General features: G+C 41.7%; 1 protein-coding gene across 1 annotated transcript in view; it reads right to left on the bottom strand.

The window, feature by feature from the left end:
- The window catches only part of pou2f2a (POU class 2 homeobox 2a), a 67876-nt gene that overhangs the window by 13229 nt on the left and 33499 nt on the right, over window positions 1-21148 (bottom strand). Inside the window, exons 2-5 of the mRNA XM_086280614.1 lie at window positions 2443-2505; window positions 2238-2266; window positions 1424-1480; window positions 234-359 (exon numbers count right to left, since the gene is read on the bottom strand). Coding sequence (XP_086136740.1) covers window positions 234-359; window positions 1424-1480; window positions 2238-2266; window positions 2443-2505 — 275 coding nt within the window. The remainder of the gene's footprint in view (window positions 1-233; window positions 360-1423; window positions 1481-2237; window positions 2267-2442; window positions 2506-21148) is intronic.

Here is a 21148-nt window from a genome sequence, read left to right as displayed (position 1 = left end):
AATCCAGAAGCACACAAACTGTGTAGTGTGGATCAGAGGTAATGATAAATTTTCATTTAGATGATGGCTTTGAGACTAAAACCTGCAAGTACACAGGTTACAGATTACAACAACACCAGCTGGAAGTGCTGCATGTTTATGAACGATGAACTGTTCCCATCTATGTGTTGGCCAGCAGCAGTTTCCCTAATTTTGATTAATGTAATTTCCTCTTTGTGTGTGTGTTTTCTCACCCCTGCTAGCTGACTTCCAGCAAGCATCAACTGTGTGTGGTGGTGTTGAGCCTGTTGCTGTTGCTGAGAGGGCAGTGCCGGAAGTGCAGTGCTGTGTGTTATCTCAGCGCCATCTTCAATCTTTCCCTAAAAGAGAAAACACAGGCACAAGTTATTTCACAACCTCACACTCACCATGCTTATCTATTAAGAAAAATCTGATTTTTGTGATGATTTCCAGGTGAGAAATCAGAAATTATAAAATTCCGATGGTTCACATAATTCCTTTTTCAGATTGTACGGAATCTGCGCGCATCTCCGCATTAGCAAGGCTGGTGAATCAGCTCATTCCTACGAAGTGGATTTGAAATGACACGCGTACCTCAGAAGACAACTCCTTGCTGTCAAACGTTTTGCAAGTGTGTACCTCTGGTATCACACGGCCACAGAAAATATTTGACTAAAAGGTTTTTAAAAAGTGACCAAAGCTTAAGTATTTTGGGACGCACTCTGACTTGGATTATGTCTCTCAGATTGCAAAGATCTGAGGAACATAAACCAGATTATGGTAAAAAAGAAAGGACAGAGATCCTCTCTTAGTTCTTCTTGTGTCTGTGACTGTGAACTCCAGCCTCCCCGTCTGCCTTTCTTACCCCTGAATCACAGACTGAATCTTTTGTCAGTCATCTGTCCAAAAATCCGGGTCAGTTTTCCTCGTATTTATGTTGTCAGAAAAATTCCAAAACCTGCTGACCTCTAGCTACCATTACGTGCTCGTGTCTCGTCACTGTCCATCCATCAAGGAGTTTTTGTCTATCACTCACTGCCACCTTGTTCATATTCGTTTCCCCTACTGGCTTGTCTCTGCAGGATTTTTCTTCGTTGGAGTGGTAGGTGTGGAAACGGCAGCGTGATTTGCATATTAGATTTTTTTTTTGTGGGCGTGTGTCATTGTGGTGTAAATGCATGTGTAAACATATGTGTTTATACAAAATTACATAATCCCAGAGATGCACAAAGCTCCTCCTGTTAAGACTGTGTAACTTTCAATACACAGAAACAAGCACTGAAAATAAACTTTACAGCATTTATAACTATTTATTTGTTATAAGGAAATATTTTCAGTATAGAAGAGTTTTAAATGGTGACTTAATGACCACACACGCACGCACGCACACACGCACACACACAGCATGCCTGATCAGGCTCACCTTGTTGCCAACTGGTGTAGGAGAGAGGCTGAAGGGGCTTGTTTTCATTGTCTGAGCCTGCAGCAAAACAATGAAAATATGCATCGCACATCAAAGAACCGAAGTGTGATGACACATTCAGAAGAAATGACATCCTGTAATCTCTGTCAACAGATTTCCAGCGAACCACTTTCATGGGTGAGGCAGATTAAACCATTTATTACAAGTTAATAAGACTGGTCAGAATTTTAAGAGAAGTTATAATTTTGGCATCCAGGGACACCCCCCACCCAGGGAGCCTGCAGCAAAACAATGAAAATATGCATCGCACATCAAAGAACCAAAGTGTGATGACACATTCAGAAGAAATGACATCCTGTAATCTCTGTCAACAGATTTCCAGCGAACCACTTTCATGGGTGAGGCAGATTAAACCATTTATTACAAGTTAATAAGACTGGTCAGAATTTTAAGAGAAGTTATAATTTTGGCATCCAGGGACACCCCCCACCCAGGGTTAAGTAACCCATTGTGAAGAAGGGGTCCTCAGAACAGTTTGACATATATCATAAAACTGTACTCCATCTATAAAAAGTGGATTTATGCTAATAAAAAATGTTTCTTTGGATTTGATCGTAACACAGTTTGCCCTGAAAATCACTCTCGCCTCTCATGGTGCAGCAATATGGAGACAAAAAGATGGAATGAGGCCTAAACCAGTTACATCTGCGTCAGGATTGTTGTAGTCCACGTCCCCAAAAAGTTGAGCACAGTGCAAGTGCATCATCAGCGAGTACGTGCTCAGTATCTTTAATGAGAAAAGTAAAATACCCACCTGCTCATCGGGGCTGTTTCTGTCAGAGTCTGAAACAAAGAGCGAGATTTAAATGACCGATTAGCAAGAATGTGAGCTCGTGTGTTTGTGTGTTGCACATTTACTGGAACATTTTAGCCTGCTGCTTTCCTGTTCAAGCCTGTTTAAAGAGATTAGATAACTGAACCGTCCACACCGTGACTGAACACGAGTATGTGTGCTGTACCTGAACTGTCCCCTGGATAGTCAGCTCCAGGCTTTTCCTCCCCTGCTTTGGACATCCTGATATCTGCAGGAAACACACACAGATATCCATCAGACAGGTGCATGAAAAACACTTCAACTGGTATGTTGCCTCCACAGCTGACGATCAATGTGGGGATAACACGGTCCCAGCATGCAGGGGAATGGGAGACATGACACATGCACACATCTGGAAGTTTCTAATGTAGCTGAGCTCATGTAGACTGGAATTTGGCTAATATGTTTCCATCTGACGTTGCCTCTATTTTCTTATGCTGCTTTTTAATTTAGCTTATTAATTTTTTTGCTTTGCTTTAAATGAGAATAGTTTTAATGCCACTATTTTGTCTTCTTTTTAGTTTTGTTGCATTTCTTTAATGTTTTCACAACGTAAATTATTACTGCTTGCTCGCTATGCTTTTCTGTGTCAGACCCGTGGAGCACTATATTGCATCATTAATTTGATATTACATTTAATTACGAAACACATTTCCAAGGAAGGAACTCATGAGTTCAGGCCAATAACCCACAACTCACAGCCTAAAACGTGTTGTAACATCTATTTTTATATCCTGGAATTTCAACCTTTTAGTCACATTTAGTGTGAAAAGAAATAATAAAGTAAAACCTGCACTTTTACAGTTTTTTATTACATTATGAAAACTTTAAGCACACAAAACTTGTATTACACGTCCATCCGATCTCAAAAGTCTTCTTCCAGCTGGCCAATTTACAGCAAAAGGATACGAACACTCGGTGCTTCCTGCACAGGAGGTCAGCCGCCTCCTCTGTGTTGGAGTGGCTGAACTTTTGTGCTTTTTGCTATTATGCAGGTCAGAGTAACTGTGAAAGTTCAACTAAATGAAATGCTGCCATGAAGCTTTTGAATTTGAAAGAATAGCGTGCAAACCAGGGTGACTCAGCACCAACAAATATGTGTGAGAATAAGTTGTTGTATGTTTGAACTCATGAGTTCCTTCCTTGGAAATGTGTTTTGTAATTAAATGTGCTCTATAAATAAACTTGACTTGACTTGACTTGACTTGAAGAAAAAAAGCATTTAATCACAGAAATAATGAGACTTTCATTTCATCTTGTTTTGTATCCTGGACACAGGCAAGACAAAATCTCTGCTAAGCAAAACAACTTTATGCCCCACCAGCATAAAGTTGTTTATGCTCTAATTTAGCTCTTTAAATGTAAACTTTATTGACCCAGGAGGTGGAAGCGGGACGTTTCATGGCAGGTATCATCCTAACTACCTCTGCTGTTCCTTCAGTTTGTGGCCACTTCTGGGACTGCAGTAGTAATTGGTCCAGGAAGAACAACGCCACCCGAAGTGCTTACCTGAGCACCAGACATTACTCAGCATCACTCGGTGCCTTCTTGAAAAAAAACACGCTTTCACCCCCTGCACTTAACTTCTGTCTTTCACTTTTTAAATTAATATTCCCTCTTGTGCTCAGGACTTTCATAATAACCGTCTCATCTATGGCATCGGTTTAACTGGAAAGGATGTATGCTGATAATGGCAGTAAGAAGGAGCTCCAACTCTGAGGTTAAAGTGAATCAATGCACTAAATCTGCTTTGTCTTCAGCACAAAGTTCATGCAACTGACAGGAAGCACAACAGGGAAAATAATCAAAGTACACCACATAAAAACACAGCTGACATCCGCAACCATATTGTTTCCCCTCTGTGTAATAGACATATCCTAAATACACAACTTCCCTCCTGTCCCTACAGGTTCAGTCTTCAGAAGTAACCCCCCTCCCTCCCCCCAGGGATAATCACATGAGCTCCAGATAAATATGTGGATCTTTATGAGGTTGTAATATCTAAATGTAATATCAGGAGACCATGTTCAGTTAAAAAAAAAAGGCCAAATATTGATTTAACAGTCAAAATCTAAGATTTTACACTATATCTAGGCTGAATGAAAAAATTTTTTTTTCAAAAAGGTCAATTTTTGCATCATTACATTAGAGTAATGTAAACTGGTCCTAAGCCACAAAACACAGCGTAAGCCTCCCTGTCAAGGGTACAACAGCAGCACCTTTGAGGGTATCGGCCCAATGACGAGCACTTTTTACCCTAAAGGTCCACATTATTCTCTGAGAGTGTGGGAGAGGACATGATTGAACACTTTAAAAAACAAAGGAAGGCCTTTTGGGAATTATACTGAAGGGTCACGAACAATTTCAAGTGTGCTAAAAGATGGTGGAGGGCAAGGAAAAAAAGGAGGAAGCAGGGGTTATGCTGAGAAAATGCTGAAAAAGAGAAGATTAAATATAAGGATGAGTGAAAGAGAAAAAGAAAAACTCTAATAACAGATATCTGTTTAACAGTTCTTGGGTTGTATTTATTTCTTAAGATCTTTGTGAAATTGTAGATTAGAATCAAATTCAACCTGAACGTCACTTTTTGCCTAAATTACATTTTAGAAATGATGCAACAACAAGTCTTCAAAATTTTTATGTTATTATGATCATCCCACCATTATTAAGAAAACAAGTAAACACCCCTTTGGAAGTGTTTAGTCAGGAGAGATCCTGCAGTTGCATAAAGGGCCCAGTTGGGGGCAGCACTCTCTAAGACATCCTCTGCGGGAGCCGGTAGATGTGTGTGTTAGTGTAACAAGCACAGCACACACACTAATGAGGTGTATAAAAAGTGACTCTTGTATTCATTTGTAGATAATAACTGAGAGGTAGAAAGACGTGTTTTAAAGGGGCAAAGACCTGCTGTCAGTGAGCAGCCGGACCATTCAGAAAACTAAAAGTGCACTTGAATTTATTTATCCCCAAACATGAAGAAATATTTCATCTTCAATTAACTGAATCAGATGGTTTTTAGTTAGAAATGTCACCTCCAGTAACAAATTCAGAAAAATGTCTTCTTTGTAAGGTTGGCACTTTAAAAATGGTGTTAAAAAAATCCTTTTCATTTATCCGTTTGATTAAATAAGCCCAGCACAACACTGTTAATCAAACTTACTGTTTTCATATATTTCATATCTGAGAAATTCTTTTTGATGCAACATTTAACCTTGGACAGTTTAAAAAGTGTAACATTACTAATACCACCGCTTTCTCTAATCACACCCATATGTAATGTTGTTACTATCACCACGACGACAAAGACAGCCGAACCTTCAGAAAAGCTCTGTGTCAAAATACAATTCACTAAAACGCCGCCCCCATTTAATTCAAACACGGAGTTAAATTAATACACTCCACTTCAAACACGCACGTTACCACTCCGGGCTCCTTCATCCTCTCAGGATATGAAGAAAGGGATCCCATAAAATCATTTTATCAGCCCCCTCCTCATAACGCCTCAACTGGCCCTAACCCCTTTGGTCATGGAGACTTTTAACCCCCCCATCCCCCAACCAACCATCCATCCTTATTCGTCCTCATGTATGCCAACAAATCAAACAGCCTGAACCCCAAATGTCACAGATGTCCAGTGCACATCAGAGAGCATGTTTTAAACCAAACTGCATTATACAAACGAACACGTCTCTACATCTGCAATCTGCACATGTATACCCCACCCTACCCCACCCCCCACCCAGCTCTGGTTTTGAGTGTTTTTCCTGTAACAATGGCAATATTAGCGGATTTAGGAATAAAATTTCATTCCAAGTTATAGTGACCACCACCCCAGCACACTCCTCCACCCTGAGGCAGTTTAACAGCAGTTGCATGGATGTAAGGTAGACCCCCTCCCATCCCAATCCCTCCTTACTCATCCTATCAGTGCTAATAACAGAAGGGGGGAGGAAGAGGGGCCACTGGGCAGATGATGTATCTGTCTTGTGGGGCTGACATGGACAGCCTGCCCCTGTGTGTGTGTGTGTGTGAGCGGGAAAGGAGGAGGGGGGGGGGGGGGGCACAGGGTCACTGTCAGGGAATTAGAAAAGAAGGACCGAGAGAGAGAGAGGGGAAGAGAGGGTGCAGGATGGCTGGAGGGGTCCTACACTCAGCCTCCTCTCCCTCTGCCTCCCTCCACCTTCTTTTTGCCCACCCACCCCGCCTCGGTCACGCCTGTCAGGGGCCTGTGACAGACGGCGCGTGGGTTCATGTGTGTGTATGTATATGCCGCTGCCGTTTGGCGTGTGGATGTCAAAGGTCAGGCACATGGTCTCGGCCACCTCCCGCCTCGCAGTCAAACACAAACAAGCTGCCTGGCGCCTGCCTTTTCCACCTGTCCCCCGTCACATTCAGCGCCAAACAAACACACCCGCAGCACCAACGAGCAAATCTGCAACTGCTGTAATGATGAAAAATGTAATGTCAGCTACATCGTGACAAATGAAGCCGATGAGGCAGAAGCATGAACGCAGCACACAGCCAAACACGCGCACACGCTTTAAGTTTTTCTCTTTAAACTTTACTTTTCTATTATCTGCAACAAAACCTTAACACAGGTAGCGTGTACGAGCAACTTTCAAATTATAAAGACGCAGGAGCGCTTCAAAAAAGTTGTTTAAAATAATAAGAAAAATAAAAAATTTAGAGCTCTGTTTCTTAAACTGAAAGGTTTCTTGGCATTGCCGTAAGTCCAAATAAAGGATATCTGACACATTCAAGAGAAGCAAATGGTTGTAGATGGAAAGTCTAGAGGAGTAACTAACATTTATTTCTTGATTACACTGATTAGCTTCCACTCTTCTGCTTTTGTTCATCCGCCTTTCATAATAATGGTCATGTTTGTTGTCAAAACCATAAAAGTACAAATTCAGGTCTCCTTTAAAAGTTTTACTTCTTTTCTTTTGATCCTTCTTAAAAATACACTGTCTTTAACTCAAAGTAGGAACATCTGCCATCACAGCACGGTCTACTGTGCTGCCTATACATGACTACATTTCTCGCAAACGCACAGCTTTATGTCTAATTTTAATGACTATCACGCAGCTGAAGACAAACACAACCCAAAGAATGGAGCTCAGAGGATGAGCACACAGATGTTTGCATTTTATGAGAATGCATTTTGCTTTATATTAGCTGTGAAGCTGCTGCAGAGATGCTGTGGACTGTAACAGCAAAGTTAGGGAACTGAATACTGAAGCAAAGAAATGAGACGGTCAAATAACTGCACAGAGGATATTTTACTTCTTTTATGGTTTACATTTATTTTGTGTGGTTGATCAGGCCCCAGATATGTTTTCCAGTCAGGAAAATATCACAAAAATCCAAATTTCTGATTAGTTTTAACTTGGAATAATTGATTCACACTCTTCAAGTTCTTCTGAGAATAAAACACAAGAATTCAGGTTTAATGTGAAGCTAAAATAAAACTAAATTCACAACATACTTACTCTTAAAATATCAATACGGGCATTTTTCAGCCAGTCCTACAGCAAACAAACACATTATGTTGCTCTACAGTGATTTCTCACTCATATTTCACTAGAAAATGCTTGTTTTTAGATAACCGGTGATCATATTTTAGTGCAAAGACACAGCAATGCCTGCTGCTTTTACTGCTACCCCGACACTCAAACACAAACTGTGTTCCAGCCTCCTATTTGCATCCCTGCTCCTGCACTTTGTCCCTCACCTTACTTTGTCCTCCAATGAGTCCAACCTTGATTTATTCTGATCTCTTTTCATTTCCCCTCTTCCTTTTCTCCCTCAGCTGCAACATCTCACTTGAACTTCCTCGTCTAACCTTCCCCCCTCCGTCCGAACCCGTCGACTCGTTTGCCTTACCCTAATTCCTTCATTCCCTCCTGCCTCTCTCTGTCAAATTTAATCTCTAACATCCCGTCTCTGCCCTCACATTCCCCACCTCTCCCTAAGAATATAACCCCCCACTTACGCCATCTTCAATCCTATGCTGTCCTTTAAAGTCTCAAATATTTATTGAGCTTCCTCAAAACAATTCAACGTGCTGGTGGATTATGTGAAAGCTATTTTTGTGGTTGAAGGTGAGTTAGATCTTGGAAATCTTGTTTGCAAAAGCCCACTCACCCAGACCAGACCCCCTCCTTCACCCCGTAGACTACATATATATATAAAGATGGAAGGAGCCACCATGACATCAGTCCTGTTTTGTAGCCTCAACTTGAAACCAGAGACTGAGGCCACAAAAAGGCAAAAAAAATCAAGTGAGGTCGTGGAGTTATTATCTCACAGACTTCTATATGCATCTGTCTGAATTAAAAAGTTTTAAGCATTTTCACTCTGACTTCATTCACGATTAGAGAAATATCACAAAAACACAATTTAAGTTATTTCACGAATTTTTAAAAATTACAGATTAATCTTATTTTATAAAAAGCCTCTATCAAATTTTCACACACGCCCCTAAAAATTGTTAAAACTTGATTCTACACCGCTACAAGCCTGATGAGTATCCGGGCTATTTTATACTAAACCTGAAGAGTGAATTAAACTGAAAATCTTCACGTTTCTCTGTTATTTCACTACTTTTGCACATCTCTCAGTATTTTAGGTCTTATTTAGTTTTCAGGATGGTACTGCTAAGAGTCTTAGCTTCCTAGTATTAGCCTCTTCTCCTTTTTTACCTTCCCAGTGAGGTGCTACTTTGACAAATTATTAGTGGTTTTCACATTAACACTGTCCAGCAAACACAGATTATTTCTGTCTCGGTGCAATGTTAGCATCATTAAAACTCTTATTTGCCCCAGTGTTGTATTCTCGGCCTCACTTTTTTTTGTTGTTGTTGCGTGATCTCTGTAACCCGCCCTCCCTGCCTCCCCTTCTCCTTCAGTAGTGGTCAGCTGCAGCGGTCATGGCACCACTGGACAGCGCTCTGCTAGCACAGGACACATAGACCCGTTGCCAGGCAACAGCAATGAAAGATCACAGTGCGTGCATGTGTGTATGTGTGTGCAGCGTGTGTGTGCATAGCTCACATGTTTTGTGTGTACCTGTGAGAGTGTTAATCATTAAGAATAAACATGTTTCCCTGCCTGTAGCTGAGACTTTGTGTAAGGCAAACAAAGTGGTGCATGCTAATGTCTTCACTGCTGTTTACTCTTTAACAGTACGTATTAAAGGATTATTTGTGCTTTTTTTATTCCAGGTGAGGTTCACATTTTATCACAGTCAGGCAAGAAGAGGGTTAAACCAGAACCAAACAAGTAATGTGCAAAGACTGTGTAATCACTGAGGTTTTTGGTTGGAAATCCTAACAGATTAAGATAAATCAGGATATTTTTGGCTTTTTGGGGGCTTTAAAAACACGTTTTATTGTTCCAATTTCATTTAAACACAAAAGATGAGCTACTTTGAGTATTTTTTTAGTGATATCAACGACTTCTCTTAAAAAAAAATAGGTTTAGTGAGGCTCATCTGTAAGATAATATTCATCCTTAGGTATATTTAGTGACGATGCTGCTTTCTCAGTGCTCCCTGAGAATAAACGAGTAATGTTTTGTGTAGACAAAGATTTGTTAGTGATTCATGTTTGAGTTTACGCACAACTGGAAAGTACTGCATTCGTATGATGTTCTGTGCACCTTGCATGTGTGCGCGCACGAGTCAGAGCGATTACACGGGTGTGTGTGCAGCTGTATGCATGTATGTGAGCGCGAGCACGAGGCCGAGCGCTTTCCGAATATGTCTCCAGAGTGTTTATTATATCCGATACAGTACCTCTTTCTCGCACCACATATTTCTGTGCCGATCGATTCCTCTGACTCCCGACAAGACAATAATCGCACCGCCCTCCCTCTCTCCTTCTCTCCACCATTATTACTGCCCTCCCCAAGGAGCACAACGCAGGGATGGAAACAGAGAAATAAAGGGAGGGAGGACAAGGTGATAGAGGAAATGGCCACTGGGTGTTACTTCCTTTTCCAGAATCCCTGCATTGGGGTAAAAGATGGAGGTGAGAGGATGAGGGAGGAACAGGAGGATGTTGGAGGGGGGTGGAAACAAATGAGCTAGAAGGATGAAGACAACAAGCAGAGGGTGAACATTTTGGGGAATTTTGGTGGATAATAGGGGAGGCTGAGAGACATGACAGAGATGGTTTCAAAGCGAGAAAACAATGGGAGTAAAGGGACAAAAAATTGCAGGGTGGTGATGGTGAGAACAGAGAGATGGCGATGGCGATGGGACAGAAGGGAAGACGCGCGAGAAGCGAGAGTAAAAACAAATGAATGACAAAAAAAATCCACGATGAACAGGTAGCAAAAATGTAGGGATGTGGGTATAATGGCTGAAAGTGGAAAAAATAATGAGGTCTGCTGAAGAGAAATTTAGAGAAAAAGAGGGAATTGTGGCTAGAAAGAGCAGGCGCATGTGAATGGGTGAGTGAAGGGATGCTGGGACAGAGATGCTAAGAAATAACTAAGTGTAGATATTAAAAGGGAAACAACAACGGAGGAAGAAGCAACACAAAAAATGTCAAACATGGGCGATAATGGCAATGAAAGAGAAAGAAATTACAGGCGAGTGCGGCACAAATACAGAAAAAAAATTTATAAAACAGATGTGTGGAACAGAGTGAGCTGCAGTGTGACAGAGCATCTTCACAGGAAATAGCAGGAGGGGAAAGATAGTGACAATTGGGCTAACAAAGATACACAGCCTTGCCTTGATGGTGTGTGTGTGCACGCGTGTGAGAGTGATTGGATGAGGAGGGAGGGGGCAGATTGTGTGCAACACAGTCGATGACAAAATGAACCAACATAGTGGACAGAAAGATGACCAAAAAATGAGACGGTGCAAGAAAGAAGAAAAAAAAAGGACGAATAAAGGCCGTGGAGGCGAAATGTGCAGGTTTCACGTCCAAACTGACCTGGACCGCATCGTCTCCATCTTTGTATATAAACTTGTCACAAGAAAAGAGTCAGGAATAAAATCATACTCGTATTTATTCCTTCTTAAAATGCAGAGAATGTGTTTTTGCTTCCCCGCAAAATTTGTTGGATTTGATGTTGATTAAAATGCTTAGAAATTTAGCTCAGCTACAAGAAAACAAATATACTGCAACAGGAGCAGGTATATGTCTAAAATACAGACACAAAGACTCGGGATCAACTGGTTTTCATTCTTATTTGTGCTACAGCTATTTCAGCACTGAATCCGAGCCAAAATCCTGCCGTCTCGTTTTCGGCTTGACCACCACATTTATCCGATGGGGGCTGAAAGGATCTCATAAGTCCAAGGATGGCAGAATTTTCTCCACCCATAGAAGATCATATTATCCGTCAATTTGGAGTTATGAGGTTGTCATGTGACCGCGGGGATATTTATGTTCGGAGTATTTGGATTCGGGGTGAAAATCCCAGCGCAGAAAAAAAAAAAGCCTGTAAATCCACTAAAACCCTCGTTTTGTTTTTGTCACTGTGATGAACTGCGCGCACCTTTAATTGTGATTCCACCTCTCATCTTATTGCTTTCTTTACAAACAGGGAAAGGTCTGCTGGCTCTACAAGTGCAAACAGATGAAGGAGTGACTGAACGAGGTGCGCCGAAACCAGGCCGCCATCCTCTCCTCCAGCCGTGCAGTCCCGGTGATCTATAGTGCGTGCCGCGAGCCGATAGACGGCGAGGTTTACAGGTTTATCGATTGGACCCGACTTAAATTGGCTTCCAATTAAACAGAGCGCTTATTTGACCTCTTTACCCCTTCCTGTCCTCTCCTTTCCTGTCCTGTTAAATATCCCCCCTACCTCCATCTTCTCCTTATTTCCCCCCCACCTTCCTCGCCACTGAGCTTCTCTCCATCGACACATCCATCTCTCGCTCAGTGTAATACCTCTACTCCCTTCCCCCTTCGTCTATGACCATCACCCCATCCCCATTCTCAGTTAACAGCACCTTCCCCCCTCTATTTAAACCCCTCTCTCTCTCTCGCTCATCGCACGGTGCTGCAGTCGTTTCCTCTCTGTCCTTTTCCCCAGATATGATCTTTGCTCTGTTTCTCTCTTACACTTTCTCTCAGTCAATCCATCAATCGCTCCTTAAATAACAACGATGAATTATTAAGCGTATTTATTCAAACAGCATTAATTATAAAATACAGGCAGTGCGTCAGTCGAATCGGCTGTGGACGGAGAGGGAGAAGAAGAAGAAGAAGTAGTGGCAGGAGAAGAAGGTATAGGAAGGAGGAGGGTGAGGTGGTTTATGGTTAGGGTTGAAAATTGGGGAGAGAAAAGAAGAAGAAAGAGGTGAAAAGGGGGGTTAGGAAATTGGTGTGGCTAGCGGAACAGCTCCTCTCCCTCCCCAGCACCCCATCCCTTGCTCCCCACCCTTCCCTTCCCCGGTCTGCTTTGTATTCTGTGGAGATGACAGGGGGAAAGCTTTATTGCTCTGAGTTTGTATCGATCGGGGCCCCGCAGAGGGGGTAGCCAGACCCGCGCACGCTGGAGGCCCCTTCGCAGAGGCCGCCGATTCCTGCCTTCAGCCCCCCTCCTCACCTCACACCAGCCAAACACACCCTTCCCTCTTCTTTCTCCCCCCCCCCACCCCTTCACTTTTAAAAATGCGTTCTCCTTTTCTTGTTTTGAGAGGTCAAGAGACGAAGCGCGGTGGCTTTTATTTACTTGCATGCAACATCAACGCACCCAAACAACACGGAAAGCCTCGCGCCGAGAACGGAGTGTAAATGAGAGTGAATGAAAACACGAAGACTTTCCACAAGCAGAGGTGAAACGCATTCGCCTGGAGCAGCAACACTCACACGAATACGCTCACATGTAGCAGCACCTCACATGAAGAGGCACACACACAAACACACACTTTGCCCAAACACAATCCCAAGCTGCAGGGCTGAGCTGCTGTCCTGACCGGAGTTGCATCAGAAATCCCTAATCTGGGAGCGTGACCATCCTCAGTTCCAGCAGGCAGGGATCAGGATGCTCCGGGCAGATTCCGAATTTAAGGATAAGATGGGATGGGGATGCAGGTTCTGAAATCACCCCTGGGGATGGAGGTACGGGATGGAAGGGGGCGAAGGAGGAGGGGAAGTCGAGTGGTATTATTTGCCCCCCCCCCCGTGCCCTCTTACTGTGCGCCCACCTTCCCAGTGTTTCCAGGGGCACAGGGCTGTTGGACAGACAAGGGGGCAGATGACTCCCTTTTTTAGTCACAGTTATACAGATTCATTACAAGCAGCTGCAGCCGCAGTTTACATTTGGATGCTGGAGCAGCTGGGCGTTAAATCGAAAGGAGCCTACACAGAGTTACAGCTCCTAAAATACTGAAAATATCTAGTTTACTTTCCTTTTTTAAAATCATTTAAGCATTAAATGAAATATAATCCCAAACAGAAACAGAACGATCGCAGCGTGATTATTTTTCCGGATATTTTAAGGCTTTAATGGATCATGATATTAAAGAGAGATGACAGGAAATCAGTGAGGAAAACAGGAAACAAAGGTCACCGACCTGACTCACACCAGAAATGCTGCAGTTCACGGTCAACGTCAACACCTTAAACATCAAGGGACACAAAAACCGATAGATCGGCCTGAAAAATGATGAATTTTTTTTTTTTTTTTTTTTGGGTTAATAGCTCTTTATTTGGCCCTCTTATTGCCCAGGAATGATGAATGATGAATTTTTTTAATCCTGACTTTCATCTTTTTTCTGTAAGTGATGAGCAGAAAGTACAACAGAGAATTCTCAACTTTGGCACAACACAATGAAAGTTTTCTATATGCAAAAATTGTTATCTGTCATGAATAATTTACTTTAACAAAAAAAAGATTTGGCGCCGACTTTTGTCCAGAAAGCATAAAGTGGAATTTAATCAACAGCAGGTCAAGGAAGAGGATAAAACCCACAAGATTAGTTAACACGAGTGTACAAAAACTAACTCCTTTTTAAAGTATTAGGATTTTTTTTAAAATCTTGTCCAGCAGATGTTGTTTTTATAGTTTATAATGAAGAAAGGATGAAGATCTGTAGTGACAGTGTAAAAACATCATCAGCAGCAGCAGCAGCGATAAAAAAAAGAAAAAAAGAGAGAGATCAATGATCAACAAATCAAATGTTTTCCTTCGAGGCTTTTCCACAGATTTGGGGTTTGGGATTGGGGACGATCAATCGCCCAGATCTGTAACCTCCTGGCCACCGTCGCCTCCTTCCACTTAACAAATTCCATTTTGTTGAGGTGGGCTGAACGAATCGGCGTGCCAGCCATGGAGAGAGGGAGGAAGAGAGAGAGGTGGTCGGATGGACGGCTGGAGGGGAAAAATGGGTGCTCAAGGCCACCGTGTTCTGACCCCCTCTCCTCCTTCAACTCTTTCTCTGCAGAGTGGCTGTTATCTCTCTATTTTTACACTCCTTCCATCAACAGACCGCCCCAGACCCACTTATGTTCACTCACCAAATGACACATTGACACACACACACACATATATATATGTACAAAAACACACACAATTACAGATGTAGACAATGACCGCAGTCCTGCTAAGCCACTGTGAGTCATCAAGTGTGTGTGAGTGTATGCTTTATGCGCGCTATACGAGTTTGTTTGTGCACTCTGTAACCTTTTTCAGGCACTGCAAATCACCTGCTGCCCTGCTGTTTGACCAGATCACGAGGGATCTTCTTTGGCGTTAACGCAGGTCTGGAAACGCTCTTCTTCACTTTGTTTTATTTTTCTGAGGATATGTCATAAATGAGGCGATTTCTTTTTCTTTTTACATTTTATTCAGACTTTAATTAACTCTTTAGAAAACAGCAACGGCGACAACAAAAAGACAATAACAGCTCACCGTATACCAAGGTTGCTTCTTTCAGGTGAAAAACTTTTTATTTCCCTGCCTAACACATCAGTTTCACTATTTTATAGGCAAAAATATTTTATTAAAGCGAAAAAGGGAATTATTTCAAATTAAAATTCCTTAAATCAGCTTTGATAATTGCTGCAACGCCTGAAAGTAGAGACGGAATTTTTTTTAAAAATGCCGAAAATAATCACATCAGCGAGGCAGCAAGCGCGCGCGATTACAGGCTTCCAGAGCAGAGATAATTGAAACAACCATAGAGAGGATAGGTGCATGCGTGTGTGTCTGTGTCGTCATATGGATCAGATCCATAGGGGGTCGACTATACAATAACGACCAATTTAATGGAAAAGTCTTTTTTTTTTGTGCCGTGGGTGGAATGTGTGTGTGTGTGTCACTGAGATTGTACCACACAAAAGGGATGCCAGCATGATGCCATTACTTTTCACTACAACAACATGCCTTACAATACGTATTTTCTCATTATGTGTGCTATAATCATCTCCTTTATTTGTATGTGCGTGTTGTGTGTGTGTGTGTGCACCCTGGTTTCAGAGATGAAAGCTCGCCGGCACATGCTGGACCTCCACCAGTGTTTTTTGCAATTCAGACCATTCTTTCCTAAATATACACACACAAACAAACAAACACACACACTCTCACACTCACACACACACACACACACACACACACACACACAAACCCTGCCTGGCTGACTGACCTACCACCATTTCACACTACTGACCAGTACAAATTGGATAAGGGTCCATTCTCTCTGCACCAGCACACTTCCACACACAGACACAAAGCGCACATGTACACGTATAGACAAACACACACACACACGCTCGCGCACACACACACAGGCGCGCACGTGCACAAACGTGCTGTACACATCAAGCTCAAAATGGCCGAAAAAGCTGCGGTTGGAGTCGGTCTCTCAGTGGTGAGCAAAGTTACAGAGCAGGCAGCGAGTGAGCGCGAGATAAGGAAAAGTGCACGCCGCTTCCTCTTCTCCTCTGCGCTCGACGATTTCTTTTATTTTCCCGTCTTAATGCCAACGATCATCCGTGTTTATGTTATTGAATGAACCTCGTTACGGGACACAGCCTTATTTGTGTTCTGTGTAATAGTTTTCCTTTCTGCTTTTCGTTCCTCGGCCTTTATCTTTTGTTTTTTAGAGGCTTAAACATACGATGCAGATTTCCTTTTTGCATCCAGTCCTACTTTTCCTCTTTGTTAAAGCACCTCTGTGTGCATTTAAACACGTTTGTTTGCTTTATTAACCATGTGACCTTGCATAGCACCCCTCCCGCCACACGTATCAACAGTATTTATATTCACATGCTCAAAGTTCTCACCTCTCTATTCATACTAATGAAGCACTATTGCAAGGCCTGCTTTCAATGCGGCAGCTCATGTCACAATGCAGTGTAGTACAGAGAACACGCTACCCTTTGCTTCCACCGTCCCCTCACAACCATCGGCTTCATAGTGCTATGTAATTATAGCTTGGCCTTGCCATACCCCCCTATAGTGTCTAATTGTGTGGATGCCAGGGCTCCATGCTGTTAGGGAGCGGCTGTATTGTGTACGTTTCTGATGGTTGCTTTTTTTTTCCATTTTTTTGCACAGGTCTGGTTTCACCACAAACAGCTGAGTGGAAAAAAAGGACTGATGTGTTTTCCAGGTTTTATAGGTTAATCTTTCTACACAGAGAGATGTAATCACTAAAGAGTGATCATATGAACCCTTGTTTGAGCTCTTATACTTTTTATTTTTCCACAATTTGTTCAGAGTAGGATAGCATTTAAGTCTTACCCTTATTAGTTTATCTCCACAAATCAACTAAAAAAAGATCCTAGGAAAATGTAATCAGACTACCTAATGAAAATCAAACCATTCAAGCAGTTTAACTTAACAAACTGCAGATACTTACAGACATAAAACAATGTCAACATAGTCAAAATAACTAGTTTTAGTTACTGTGTCCAGTTTGGAGGAAAAACAAATAAAATGCATCTTCTAAATGTTTCACTTCTCTGATAAGCTTAAAGAAGTTCTTGTTGAAAACTGTCACATTTTCACATTTAAGGATGCTTAACGGTCTCAGACGCTTTCAGAAAAATAAGTAGAAAATTCATGAATTTCAGCAATGTCAAGTTTTTCCATATTCAGAGAGCATGCCGTTTCCACGTCACAGTGGATCTGTAAGAACAGCCGTTACATGCAGAGACGTGTAGGTAAACAAGAAGTTTTAGAATTCAAACAGTTTCTTTTGTAGCACACTGACAGTCTGTCTCACACCAGGAACAAAAATCAGTAAGCAACTAGTTTTGTAGTTTTACCACTTTATGGAGCAGAAACTGGGCTGAATTGGACCCTTTGGTGGGGACAGTTCTGGCATGCATGACACCTCAGTGGTGTACGAGAATATTTAATGCATGTTTGCACCAGCTGTTTTACAACTACATAATTAAAACATCCTACAAACGAACCTTGGAAATTATTTCATTATTAAAGTTATATTAAAGAGTCATTTTATTTCTGAGTTTAACAGTCTTGATGACCGTAACACATTAATTATCAACACATTTTTTGGTGCAATAATTGGACATATTTTGGTGAATCCTGAGTTAGATAGAAATAGATTCACATATCAGAGCAGAGACGTGTGAGAAGAAAAACAGGACGTTGGAGCTGACACATCTGCACGAACCGACTGATCGCCTGAAATGAGAGCTGCTCACTTCACCTTCAAATGACCAAGCGGTGTCATTTACAGCTCCACTCATATATATTTACACAAACCGCTGTGATAGTTTTAATTAAAAACATGCATCCTAGTATGAACTTGTCAATCTAGCTGTCATATATTTGTTTTTTGTTTTGTGTATTTTATGTTCAATATAGGTATTTGTTGTGCCTGAAAATGAATAAATAAATGAAAATGAAATGAATGAAATGAAATATAAATTTTCACAGTTCTTTACAGAAAGTTGCCCATTATTCTGGGAATGATGATGGAAAGTCGTGTGTTGCTGTCTGTGTTGCAGTGATCCAAGGCTAACAACAGACTCAGAGTAGAAAGATTCACGGCTGCAGATACATCACTGACCAAAGTGACGATAAAAATGGCTCAACTTCTTTTAGCTTAAAAATTATTTAAAAAACAAACGCATATATTAGAATATTTTAGATTATCTGTCATAAATGAAGAAAAAAGTATATTATGCTTAACACAAATATCCCTTAAAAAAGATCACGTCTGCACTGCATCGTTATCTTGGTTGCTTGAGGAATTATGATCTATAATCTATAAAAACCACCTAATGTTTATGTGGTTTTGACTGTGCTGGCTGGACTGGAATTAATCCTTCTGATGCTTCAAAAGTATATTTCCAATATTATTGTCATGAAACTGTTATGAGCACTAATTTATATCAGACAAAGAGCTGTGGAAAAATCTTTTTTTAATCTTCTTAATGACTTGTAAATGGAATAATGCCACTTCATTGGTTCAGAAGCACATTATTGGTCACTTGTGGCTGCTGTGGCTGCATAATTTCAGGATGTCTCTCGTTGCCGTCGGTGGCCGTGTGTTGGTCTAAGTTGGAGCGCATTTGTAAATCTGAATATTTGCACAGCAGCGTGCGTTTGTACACAGAGGCGAGCCACGTGGCCCGGTGTGTTTACATCTGTTGACGGGGCACACGGGGTGATATCTCACGGTAATCAATGAACAAGGGAATGAGAGGGGGGGGGGAGGGATAGAAGGGGGGAGGTAAAAAGAAAATCGGTAAGGAAAGCAGGTTATCTCCTGTCATTAACGGAGGGATTCCCGCGCGGAGGAAAGGAAGGAGGGGCAGGCGGGTAGTGCAGGGGAAAGACCTGGATTCATTGAGAAAAAACAGCGTGTTTGGCATGAAGAGAAAGCAGACAATTATCTATATTGATTAAAGCCAGCCAGCCAGCTCAGAGAAGACAGAAAACTATGGCTGGATCAATAGTGAGGGAGGAAAGGAGGGAGGGAGAGAGGGATGTAGGGCAAAGGAAAGAGGGATAGCTGGAGACAGTCGAACCGGTGAGGGATTCAGGAGAGACGCGACAGATGAAAAAATTAGTATTACGAGGAGATAAAAAGAGAAAATGAATTAAAGCAAGATGAGGGAGGAGTGAGAGGGAGAGGTGGCAGAGAGCAGATGACTGGCAAGAAATCTCACGGTGAGGGATGAGGTCGATGGATCTAACAGAGAGATAGTAAAAGTGTTAATGAAAATGACGGGTGGGCATTTGATGACTTGGCATGTAATCTATTTGAGGAAGTGAGCGTAAGGAGATCAATAAGTACAAGTGTACTTGTGATGGTCGGATTTAAGATGGCAGCAAAACCGGAGGAGCGGGAAGGGCTTGTGATGGAGGGATGCCGATGAAGGTGAGAGTCCAGGATGAAGGAAAACGATGGAACAAAAGCAGTGAAACTAAAGATCCTCAGAGCCCTGTGTTTGTGTCTGTGTGTCTGTGAATATTACATTACCAGGAAACCACATCTGGATCAAAGACACCTAAAACACCTGTCTCACTTAGACAACAAAGAAAGGACTAAGAACAGAAATGCTAAAATGTGGTAAAAGAAACTGTGCATCATAAAAGTAAATCACAACTACATTAATGGTTAACAGCAACCTAAAGTCAAAGCTAAGCTAAAGACAAAATCTTAATGCTAAACTAGAAACAATAAGAAAAAAAGCAAAAATAGAAACATTACAAGGACTCCCAGAAACTGCAGATCTGCAGCAGAGGGTCAGGCCTCCTTGGATAAAAGAAAATGACTGAAGATGACCTGACTTCTGTATTTTTCCAACACTCTCTAAACAACTGCAATCAACTCGCATCCAAGAAGGTTAGCAAAATGAAAAATGTCCTAATATAGTACTTGTCAAAGTAAAGCCTGCAAAGCCCCGGGATTTAATGATCTATAGTCCTCAAAACAAACTTTGCTATAAATGATAAAACTGCACTGTAATACTGAGATGTAATAACTCTATCAGGGGGAAATTTACATCAAACAACACAAGAATTGCAAGTTATCTTTGGATCAGCAGAAACTAGTGAAATGATTGTCTAATGTTATTAGTTTTAAAAGTTTTAGGATGTTTTCACTCTTCACCCCTTGTTTCTTTCTTTCCTTTTTGCTTTCGAAATGTTCTCTCACTGAGCAGGACTTCCAATTTTTTATGCGCTTTTTGGCTTTATTGTGAAACACTTTGCTTTCACATATAATTACTTAAAGTGATTTATACAGACGCAGCTTTGTTGAAGAAGCATTAGGAATCCTCAAAAAGTTTGAGAAGCTGATCTAACACTATAGCCAGGTGTAAAATATTTCTTGAGCATTTTTTATTTATTTTTTATTATATTGGTTAAAACCCGAGCTGCTCTTTGTCTCTCAGTCTCCCTCACCATCACTTTCCTTAACTCTCCCTCCATTATTTCCTAATTCCCTCTCTCAGCAATTTTGCAGCCTCTCTTCTTTCACTCCCACTTTCATTCACAATTTCTCCATCACAATTTGCCCCTCTCTTCAGTCCTGCCTCTGCCCATTCTTTCCCACTCTCCGCTTCTCTCTTCTATCTCTTCTTCCACAGGGTCAGCCTGATGGTCACCAAGGTGCTGTAGTGAGCAGTATGGAGGATTGTAGGTCTGGGGCGAAATGGTCCTTAAATGGCTCTCAAACTCACACTAGCTTTATTGATGCTCTGGCCTGACGCCAGCTAGCCTCAGTGCGCTCCATGTGTGTGTGTGTGTGTGTGTGTGTGTGTATGTCGGGGAGAGTGGCGCTGATTGCTATGTTGATTATACAGAACAGCCCGACACCTTTCTGAAAGCTTCTTAACACAGATGCTGCTAAGAGACAAGACAGAGGCAGGTGGAAAACAACGCCGGCCTGAGTTTAAAAACAGC

The sequence above is a fragment of the Aulonocara sp. 'chitande type north' Nkhata Bay genome, linkage group LG22 (genome assembly GCF_057382095.1).
Source record: "Aulonocara sp. 'chitande type north' Nkhata Bay isolate Kocher_YH1m ecotype deep benthic linkage group LG22, A_spYH_male_GT1.1, whole genome shotgun sequence".
Lineage (NCBI taxonomy): Eukaryota > Metazoa > Chordata > Actinopteri > Cichliformes > Cichlidae > Aulonocara > Aulonocara sp. 'chitande type north' Nkhata Bay.
The sequence above is the reverse complement of the archived record's forward strand: the minus strand, read 5'-3'. Positions and strand labels throughout refer to the sequence as shown.